The sequence below is a fragment of the Anguilla anguilla genome, chromosome 8 (assembly GCF_013347855.1).
Source record: "Anguilla anguilla isolate fAngAng1 chromosome 8, fAngAng1.pri, whole genome shotgun sequence".
Lineage (NCBI taxonomy): Eukaryota > Metazoa > Chordata > Actinopteri > Anguilliformes > Anguillidae > Anguilla > Anguilla anguilla.
In genome coordinates this window covers 4,766,434-4,776,699 of record NC_049208.1, presented here as the reverse complement: position 1 = coordinate 4,776,699, position 10,266 = coordinate 4,766,434, and the positions used below count along the sequence as shown (strand labels likewise).

Below are 10,266 nucleotides of genomic sequence, written 5' to 3'. Positions count from 1 at the left end.
ACTATAGAAAAATATGGGCAAAGTCTCTGTGACTTCACCCATTGACTCTCCATGGACTTGGTGAAAAGGGTTTTGAAGTGTACAGGTGAGTGTGTACAGGTGTATACCTGTCTGTGGGACTGCAGGTCAGTGTGTACAGGTGTATACTTGCCTGTGAGACTAGGTCAGTGTGTACAAGTGTATACTTGCCTGTGAGACTGCAGGTCAGTGTGTACAGGTGTATACTTGCCTGTGAGACTGCAGGTCAGTGTGTACAGGTGTATACTTACCTGTGAGACTGCAGGTCAGTGTGTACAGGTGTATACTTACCTGTGAGACTGCAGGTCAGTGTGTACAGGTGTATACTTGCCTGTGAGACAGCAGGTCAGTGTGTACAGGTGTATACTTACCTATGAGACTACAGGTCAGTGTGTACAGGTGTGTACTTGCCTGTGGGACTGCAGGTAAATGTGTACAGGTGTACACCTGCGTGTGATGCTGCAGTTCCATGTGTACGGCTCTTGAGTTGTCTGTCATGTTGCTATCTTGCATCGCCTCATTTATGTATTATTTGAATTGTGTTTTTGTAGTGCTAATTTGAATAGATTTTAATAGATTTTTTTCATGCAGTGAGTGATGCAAAGGCCTTTGTCTCTCGCTGACGGCACTAGAAGTGTAGCTAAACAAGCTAAGCTAAATACGCAGAACATAAAATTGCAGCTTTACAGCGTGTATCAGTATATAGAATTACCAAGCCTCAAGTAAAGAGGCTTGGTAATACCAGCAGATTTTATTGTATTGGTTTTATTTAATTCCAGGACTGGGCTAGACCTTTCTCCTGCTGGTTTAATGACCCTACACCAGCACATATGTTTACTACCCTCATCTAAAGATCCTGTATAGAACTGTATATAACTACCAACCTCACCAGCTATAAATCATTAAACTCATTATTATCAGCACTGTAGTAATTGTTCTGTATTGTACGGGTATAATGTGGTGCTATAATGCTGTCCAGTTGACTTCACACAAATATTTAATACACATTTCTTGACTACTAGTACTACAGCTGCTACTACTAGTCCTACTACAATTAAGAAAATTAATTTTTTGAGAGTTGCAGGATTTTATCTGCCATTTCTACAGTTCTATTGAGATATTGAGCTTTAAAGTTATTGTCAGTCCACTTGTTTTATTGCTTAGAAAAAATGAAATTACACACAACTTTTAAGCTTTTTTTTTTTTTTTTTTGGTGAAATGCCCCAACCCTGATACTTCTGGCACATGGTACTTTGGCCAACGTTGCAGTGCTTTTCAAAGTGGGTCGGGCTTTATTGGCTTCTGGCTACCATTGACAGTTAGCTAGCTGGCTAGTTTGTAATTTGGTTCCCTTGTCCGGTGTCCATGAGAAGGGGAAGAGGGACTTTCCATCTCAGTAAAAAAAAAATTAAGTGTCTTGCAGAGGACGAGCCAAAGGGCTATGGCCTTTTTCAGGGGACTGGGAAGAAAGGCCTCCTGGGCAGGGGGCTCCTGATGTTCTCAACGGAACGTTCTGACGCTGATGTCACAATCACCACTGGCTTACAGAAAGCCGCGGAGTTCTCGAACAGAATTTTGAAAGAAGAAAAGAAAACATTCCAAAAAGCCTACTCTTCAAAAGGGCTAACAGGTACACGCAGGCAGGGGTTGATGTGCTGGTGTTACTTTCTCTCGCCCAGTGAGGCTTATCACGCACGCAGCCTGCTGTACGTGTGTCTGCCTGTTTCCTGGATGAATGTGATGTGGTTTAGACCTGCACATTCGCCTACAGTTTGTTTTGCATGTCTGTACAGAAAGCAGAAGAGACAGGAGAGAGGGCGCAGAAAGAGCGTCTTTGTTTGCTGTCTCTGCTGCGCGTTTCCTGGAGTGTGTTTTGCATATCTCAGAGGTGCAGAACAGCTCTACACCTTTCTTTGAAACTGCAGGTGAGTGTGTACAGGTGTATGCCTGTAACTGCAGGTGAGTGTGTACAGGTGTATGCCTGTGACTGCAGGTGAGTGTGTGTACAGGTGTATACCTGTTTAACTCCAGGTGAGTGTACAGGTGTATGCCTGTTTCCTGCAGGTGAGTGTGTGTACAGGTGTATGCCTGTGACTGCAGGTGAATGTGTATACAGGTGTATGCCTGTTTAACTTCAGGTGAGTGTGTGTACAGGTGTATACCTGTTTAACTGCAGGTGAGTGTGTACAGGTGTATGCCTGTTTAACTGCAGGTGTGTGTGTGTACAGGTGTATGCCTGTTTAACTGCAGGTGTGTGTGTACAGGTGTATGCCTGTTTAACTGCAGGTGTGTGTGTACAGGTGTGTGCCTGTTTAACTGCAGGTGAGTGTGTATACAGGTGTATGCCTGTAACTGCAGGTGAGTGTGTACAGGTGTATGCCTGTAACTGCAGGTGAGTGTGTACAGGTGTATGCCTGTGACTGCAGGAGAGTGTGTATACAGGTGTATGCCTGTAACTGCAGGTGAGTGTGTACAGGTGTATGCCTGTGACTGCAGGTGAGTGTGTATATAGGTGTATGCCTGTCTGACTGCAGGTGAATGTGTGTACAGGTGTATGCCTGTGACTGCAGGTGAGTGTGTGTACAGGTGTATGCCTGTGACTGCAGGTGGGTGTGTGTACAGGTGTATGCCTGTCTGACTGCGGGTGAGTGTGTGTACAGGTGCATGCCTGTTTAAATGCAGGTGAGTGTGTGTACAGGTGTATGCCTGTTTAACTGCAGGTGAGTGTGTACAGGTGTACACCTGTCTGAGCATGCAGGTGAATGTTGGTGGGGTCAGAGAGGAGTGATGAGCTCCTGAGTGACAGATTGAGAACCGTATGAACCAGGAATAAACATAAATTTGCATTTTGCCACAAAGCACGAACACGGGATCAAAGCATTAAATACACCGGTGTACAGTTACTAGGAAATGCGGAGGACAGTGAATGCATATATACCAGAGGGGGAAATGAGTTGAGGCATTAAGAGAGAGATAGACAGACAGACCAACAGACAGAATCAAACAAACTGAAGTCCATCCCGCACATTCGAAGAGGAACGTCTTGAGGTCAGTCCTGTTTCTCCATTTGATGCATGTTTCGGTCCTGTCTACCTTTTGTTTCTTGTCTACCTCTTGTGGGTGGCAGTGTAGTATAATGGGTAAAGAGCTGGTTTTTATAACCTAACCGAAAGGTCACAGGTTCGATTCCCAGGTAGTTGTACCCTTGAGCAAGGTACGTAACCTGCATTGCTTCAGAATGGATGCAGCTGTATAAATGGATGCAATGCAATGTATAACGTTATACAAGTCGCTCTGGATAAGAGCGTCTGCTTAATGCCTGTAATGTAATGTTTCGGAATGCATAATACTGGCTACACGCTGTTTACTGGCACACTGGCTGCAGTGACATGGTCAGGATCTGACCCTGGACCACGGGGCTCGTCCGTGCACTAGAACAGTGGTTCTTAAAATTTTCATTCCAACCTCAACAGCAATCTCAGAATTTTTTAAAAGTCGTTCATTTTTCTTAATTAGGTGCTTTTCATGTTTTAGAGCTTGGGTTCCAGAAAGGGCCAGTGTCGGTGCACACACCTGATTCTACTAATCAATCACTAGAGTCATTGCTAAGCACCGTCATTAGTAGAATCAGGATCAGGTGTGTGCACCCACTGGCCCTTTCTGGATAAGACTGTGGACCCCAGCTCTAAAACATGAGATTCTCACTAATTTGAATGGTTATATTGTGTTCATGTGCTAGACCTGTCAATCAGTCATTTACATATAAAGGTCTACTTTCCCTCTGACCACACAAGTAATGTAATTACTAACTTTAGTTAAAGACTATACCAGTGCACATAATTACCAACCTTGGGTAAAGACCCTATATCACCACATATAATTACTAACCTTAGCTACAGACCCAGTACTAATGCACATAAATAGCAACTTTAGCTAAAGACCATATACCAGAAAATATCATTGCCAACTACCAATCTGTGAGTGTGCACATGTGCTTCCTTGTGTTACAGTGATTATGTTGTGAAACATGTCTGTGTGTACACGTGTGCTTGCTTTTCTGCAGGTTGCCAACCAACGGTCATGAAGCAAAGTGTGTTTGCGTTCCTGCTGCTCTCAGGTTAGTGGATCTCTGTGTCACACCTGAATGTGACATCACAGCATCTCACTCTTCAGGAAGGTGTGTGGTCACAAACATGTGATCAGAATGTTCTGAACTGAACATTCCGATGCTGATGTAACAGTCACTACTCACAATTGAAAGCAATGGAGTTCTAGAACACTGGACCTCCATTGCTCTATTGCACATACTCCAACTCAGCGGCACTGTAGCATAGAGGGTAAGGAACCGAAAGGTCATGGGTTTGATTCCTGGGTGGTACACTGCTATTGTACCCTTGAGCAAGGTACTTAACCTGCATTGCTTCAGTATATATCCAGCTGTATAAATGGATGCAATGTAAATGCTCTTTAAAAAAGAAAAAAGAAAGTTGTGTAAGTCGCTCTGGATAAGAGTGTCTGCTAACTGTAATGTAATATAACTCTAATTTTTGAACGAGCCCTGTCTTTTTGCATTGCTGTATCTGGGCTTCTTCCGTCATTGCTGCAGCTAGCTAGCTAGCTAGCGTCAAACACTTTGCCGAAACTGATCCAAAAACCACAGCCACACCCACCCCTCCCCACACAGAAAAGAGTGCCCCGCCTAGAAACATCCCAAACACATTTTAGAATAAAAAACACAGGTAAAAGGTGCGCAGTACACAAAAGTACGTAAAGACAGAAATTTCCAGTGCATCATTGTCATCAGTGCAGCCAGATATGCCTTTAGCATGGTTATTTTATAATATTTTCAAGGTGAAATCCTGCATGATTACATTACAGGCATGTAGCAGTCTCTCTTATCCAGAGCGACTTGAACAACTTTTACATAGCATTTACATTGCATCCATTTATACAGCTGGATATATACTGAAGCAATGTAGGTTAAGTACCTTGCTCAAGGTCACAATGACAGTGTCCTACCCAGGAATCGAACCTGTGACTTTTAGGTTACCAGACCAGTTCCTTACTCATTGGGGGGTACAGAAATCAAGTGCATCAAAATGAAAACGCGTCTGTGTGTGTCTGTGTGTGTGTGTGTCTGTGTGTGTGTGTGTGTGTGTGTGTGTGTGTGTGTTCTACAGGACTCAGTGCACTGCGGTACGGCCACTCTCAGCAGTATCACTTTGAGAAAACCCCAAAGAACTGGACCGAAGCACAAAGCTTCTGCAGAGAGAACTACACCGACCTGCTGACCATAGACAACCAAACGGACGTACAGAGGATTCTGAACCAAGCACAGGGGATTCTGAACCAAACACAGAGGACTATGAACCAAACACAGAGTGGTGATACGGATGCTTGGATAGGACTGCAAAGACGCTGGCGGTGGTCTCTGGCAGACAGAGGTCTCTACTCTGCGAAAGAAATTTTTTTTTTTAATTGGGCAAGCAGGGAACCAAACAATAATAACGGAAACGAGAGCTGTGCAACAATGAGGGGAGATGGGGGGTTTCACGATTTTTCCTGCGACAATCGCTTCTACTTTATCTGCTATAATGGTGAGAAGGCGTGTCTGTTTTAAAATATCATTACACACACAGCAGTCATAGTCTGATTACACAAAGACTCTTTTTACAAGAATGACAATGTTCACAAGCCCATGTTATACCATTTAAAATGTAAGATATGCTTGCAAAATTACAGTCAACAATATAGCCCCCCCCCCCCCCCCCCCCCCCCCCGTCCCAGACACACATACACACACACACACACACACACACACACATACACACACACACACACACACACACACAAATAAAATGTTTTGTGAGCAAAGAGACCAAATGCAACTTTGTGCCATTTTCAAGGACTGTGTTCCGTCCATATTGAATTGCATTGGTGAAGGGCGTATGGAGGTCATATTGCGTCTATAAATGACATGTGGAGATTGTATTCTTAAAGAGACTTGGGAGTAAACCTCCCTCCTCCTTATTGGCTGTTCTTAAAGCCCCCGCAAACATAAGCGATGCTGACACCAAGGTTTCCCAAAACTAACCAATAACTTTATTTAATTACAAAAAGAAATACTAAAATAGCTGCAAAACACCAGATAAAATCAAGACCCGGCCGTGGTCGAGAGGTGAGGAAAAAAAGTCCCATCTCTTGAGAAACCGACTCCAGGCTTCTTAAAAGGGCACCGCCACAGGTGCTCACAATTAACTTTAACAAGACACACGCGTGTCCAAACGGCCAGCGCCCCCACCTGAGGCGGAGGGACATAACAGGTAATTTAGTTGATTGGTCAGGAGGTTTTCCAGCCTCACTGTGACAGCCTGAAAATAATAATTAATAGCATTATTTATATAGCATGTTTCGTACAATGGTTTGCAGCCCAAAGCGCTTCACAGAAAAGCAATTACAAAATGGAAATAAATATATGAATTTAAATAAAAACAAACAAATAAATAAATTAAAGAATTTTTTTAATTAAATAAAAAAGCACACAATAAGCAGTGTACATAAAATAGGTGAATGGTCAGATAAAATAACAATAATAAAAAATTTTAAAATAAAACAAGATGAACATAATATCCAACATAAAATCCATAATAAAAACAAAAGTGCTAATTAAAAGCCAACCTAAGTACGTGTGTTTTCAGCTGTTTTAAAACTGTCAACTGACGGTGCGAACACAATATATTCTGGTAGTGTGTGCCACAGTTTTGTTACTGAATTTGTCTGTGAATTAAAGCTTAGATTAGTCAAAAATGACCCCCCAAGTTCAAATTTGCCACCAATCTATGGAGTATAACAGCGCTCCTGCATTCACCTGTGTTAAGTTCAATTGAAATTCATTTGTATAGTATTTTTTCTACAGAGAAAACAGAAAGGAAGTTTAAACAAAATTCTGGCCTCAACCTTCAAAAAGCACTTCAAAAAGAGCATTCCCTTAGTCACCTGTGATAGCACCACACCAGGAAAAGTGTGGTTCACCAGCTAGTGCAAAATCTCTGAAAATCAGAGCAGCAGTGCCAGCCACAACTGTTTGTGAGTACAGAGAGATGGGCAGCAGTGTAGTATAATGGGTAAAGAGCTGGTCTTATAACCTAAAGGTCACAGGTTCAATTCCCGGGTAGTACGCTGCCATTGTACCCTTGAGCGAGGTACTTAACCTGCACTGTTTCAGTATATATCCAGCGGTATAAATGGATGCAGTGTAAATGCTATTGAAAAAGTTGTGTAAGTCGCTCGGGACAAGAGCGTCTACTAAATGCCTGTAATGTGATGTATCTAATGTGTCTTTACAGAAAGCTCCGCTGACAAGTACATCCTGATTAGAGAAAAGAAGACTTGGGAAGATGCTCGGTTCTTCTGCCAAAAAAAACATACAGATCTGGTTAATATAAAGAACCAAACTGAAAACAACATTATAACAGTAAAACTGAAAGGTAGCGAACTGGATTGGTGGATTGGTCTGTCCAAAGATTGGAAGTGGTCAGACCTGAGCGAGTCCTCATACCGCAACTGGAGCACAGAAAGTGATGGCAATGATTCGAACTGTACTGCTGTACTGCTCTCCTCGGGAAAATGGGTGAAACAAGAATGCGATGATAAAAAGCCTTTCTTCTGCTACGAAGGTGAGTACACCTGTGTGTCCTCGGCTGCAGGGGTCAGTTCCACCACGGGCTCAGCTGCGGGATCCCAGCAACGGATCCCGCAGCTGAGCGTACGCGGCGTTCACACGGATGGATCCCGGTGGACGCAAGACAACAAAACTGAACTTTTGAGACGGTACAGGCAGGAAAAAAAGTATATAAAACAAAAAAACAAACAAACAAAAAAAAAAAAAAAACAAAGTAACGACGGAATTACCACGAAGCGTTTCTTCCATTCAGAAACCAAATACAAAATCATACGATAGTACCCAATCCATAACCCATTGAAGTGTAGGTTTTTTGGAATGTTTTTCTAAATTGTAAGTGAGTTTTCTAGAACTCCATTGCTTTCAATCACCGGTAATTATTGTTACATCAGCATTAGAATGCTCAATTAAGAACATTCTAATCACATATCTGTGATCTTACCCCTTGAAGGGTTAAGGGCATATTCCATGAAACAATGTTTTAAACCAATGTTACCACTGTGCCCCATAATGCCGGCATATGCTTTTGTTGAAACTTTGCGCAAATACACACATTTGGTGTTCTTCGTGAGAAAGTAGTTTTCAGTGAAACCATGGATGTTCTGTGGATGTTCATGAGTAACCGTGTCGTTATATTTGGAAAGAGAGGTTGCCATTGACTTTTTTAATGTAATTTTTTGGAACTTTGAGCGTCACAATATTGGCACCTATTGAGGTCTGTTGTATCAAGGTGAGCTGCAGCGGATATGTAGAAAAAAACTTGTTGGTTTTACCAAGAATTATCTTAAATGGATACATAGCACAGGTAAGTGGAAAATATAGCTTTAGTCTGTTTTTGGTTTAAAACTGCCGATTTAAGCCTGGATCAATCAGCTTTATGCTTATAAGACTGAACCTCTGCAGAACAGGAGAAGGTCTGAAAATTTTGTTAATTCTTAATTCTTCATAATGTTAATAATTAAGTCTGTCATTAACAATAGAACCTGCTGGCAGAAGTCAATGAAGTTTGTTAATGACTCAGCATTAGTTATGGGAGTTAAATTTGGATTTATGAAATCTGGGATGGTTTAACGACAAAGTAGTGCACATTACGTTCGCAACAAACCCAAATGGTTGGTTTAAAAGTCTATTTCAAGCAGCAGCAACCGGTTTTCCCAGCGTGATCATTTCCAAATGAGGTGCTACAAGGGTATACATTGGGCTGGATGCAGCATTGTAAAAATGTGTGACCAACATAGACATGCAGAGACAAACGTAGCTTGGAAAGCCAGTTGCGCTTGTTACTGCCTAACCTAGTGATCTTCATTCCTGATCCTGGAGAGCCAGGGGGTGTGTGGTTATTGTTTTTGCCTTAACATCAGCGACCACTTTAGACCCAAGAAACCAGCTAAGGTGACTAAACCGTGTAATCAACTGCTTTAATTGGCCCATTTAAATGCTAAGAAACTACAAAAGCAGAGGAATCCCATTTCGTTGAATCTAAATCTCACCCTTTTTGTGCTTATTTTCCTTTCTTTCATGCTACACATGTACCTCCATCCAGCACTTATATTGTACTTTGTATCATTGTCCTGATGTTGTATCTTGTAACCCCTCCTAGTTTGACTTAGCATAGGTTAGGTTAGAGAAATGTTCACTGTATGAACTGGACTTAATGTGTTCATGGCTATGAATAACTGTACAAAATGAGTATTGTACCTTATCGAACCTGTGTTTCATAGTTAGGGTTACAATGACCTTTGGGATGCACTTGTATGTCACTTTGGATAAAAGTGTCTGCCAAATAAATGTAATGTAATGTTATCATATCTGACAGCACTGTAGACAACAAAAACTGTGATTCAAGCCTAGAGCTGAAGATAGCACAAAAAAAAAAAAACCCGGAGTAAATTGCAATCTGACTCTGTCGCTTTTGCTTTTACACTAACTATACTTGCTTTTCCATTCCCCCCTCCCCCCCCCAGATAACCTCATCCTGGTGCAAGAAAATAAGACCTGGGACGAGGCCCTGGAACACTGCAGGTGCCACCATTACGACCTGGTCTCCGTTTCCACGGAGACCGTGGAGCACTGGGTGAAGAGGCGGGCTCGGAATGCCACCACGGCTCACGTGTGGCTGGGCGTCCGGTACTCCTGTGCCCTGCAGGTCTGGCACTGGGTCAGCGGGGACGTGTTGTGCCACCCGAGCTGGGCCTCGGAGGACCGGGGGCGCGAGTGCGGGCGCACGGGGGCAATAGAATCCGGAGGCGGGCAAAAGCAGGTCAGTCTGCCTAAAACAGAGAGGCTCAACTTCATCTGCAGCAAGCGTCTAGGATGACTGTGATTAGTGTGTAAGTATATAAAAATGCCCTTACAGCAAGATGAGAGTGTGCACTTCAACCACATGAGAATTGTCTGATTACAAATATAAAATTGTGCTGTACGGGGCCAAATCAAGAAGAAAAAAAAAAGTCTTTGTCCGAAACATTATGGAGCTCACTTTACATCCATAATACTATAGCAACACACACCCTGTACATGCATATATACACTCTATATAATAATAAAGCAACACACACCCTGTACAT

General features: G+C 42.6%; 1 protein-coding gene across 1 annotated transcript; it reads left to right on the top strand.

The window, feature by feature from the left end:
• The first annotated feature begins 2,785 nt into the window (after positions 1 to 2,785).
• On the top strand, positions 2,786 to 10,266 carry LOC118233138 (macrophage mannose receptor 1-like). Its single transcript, XM_035428516.1, has 5 exons — positions 2,786 to 3,066; positions 4,082 to 4,135; positions 5,199 to 5,615; positions 7,365 to 7,694; positions 9,664 to 10,266. Exons 2-5 carry the CDS (start codon positions 4,099 to 4,101, stop codon positions 10,014 to 10,016), a joined length of 1,137 nt encoding a protein of 378 aa, XP_035284407.1. The 5' UTR covers positions 2,786 to 3,066; positions 4,082 to 4,098; the 3' UTR covers positions 10,017 to 10,266.

Coding starts and splice junctions, on each gene's coding strand:
- LOC118233138 (XM_035428516.1), top strand. CDS start 4,099: ATGAAGCAAAGTGTGTTTGCGTTCCTGCTGCTCTCAG. Junction 4,136..5,198: donor TGCGTTCCTGCTGCTCTCAG/GTTAGTGGATCT, acceptor TGTGTTCTACAG/GACTCAGTGCACTGCGGTAC. Junction 5,616..7,364: donor CTACTTTATCTGCTATAATG/GTGAGAAGGCGT, acceptor GTGTCTTTACAG/AAAGCTCCGCTGACAAGTAC.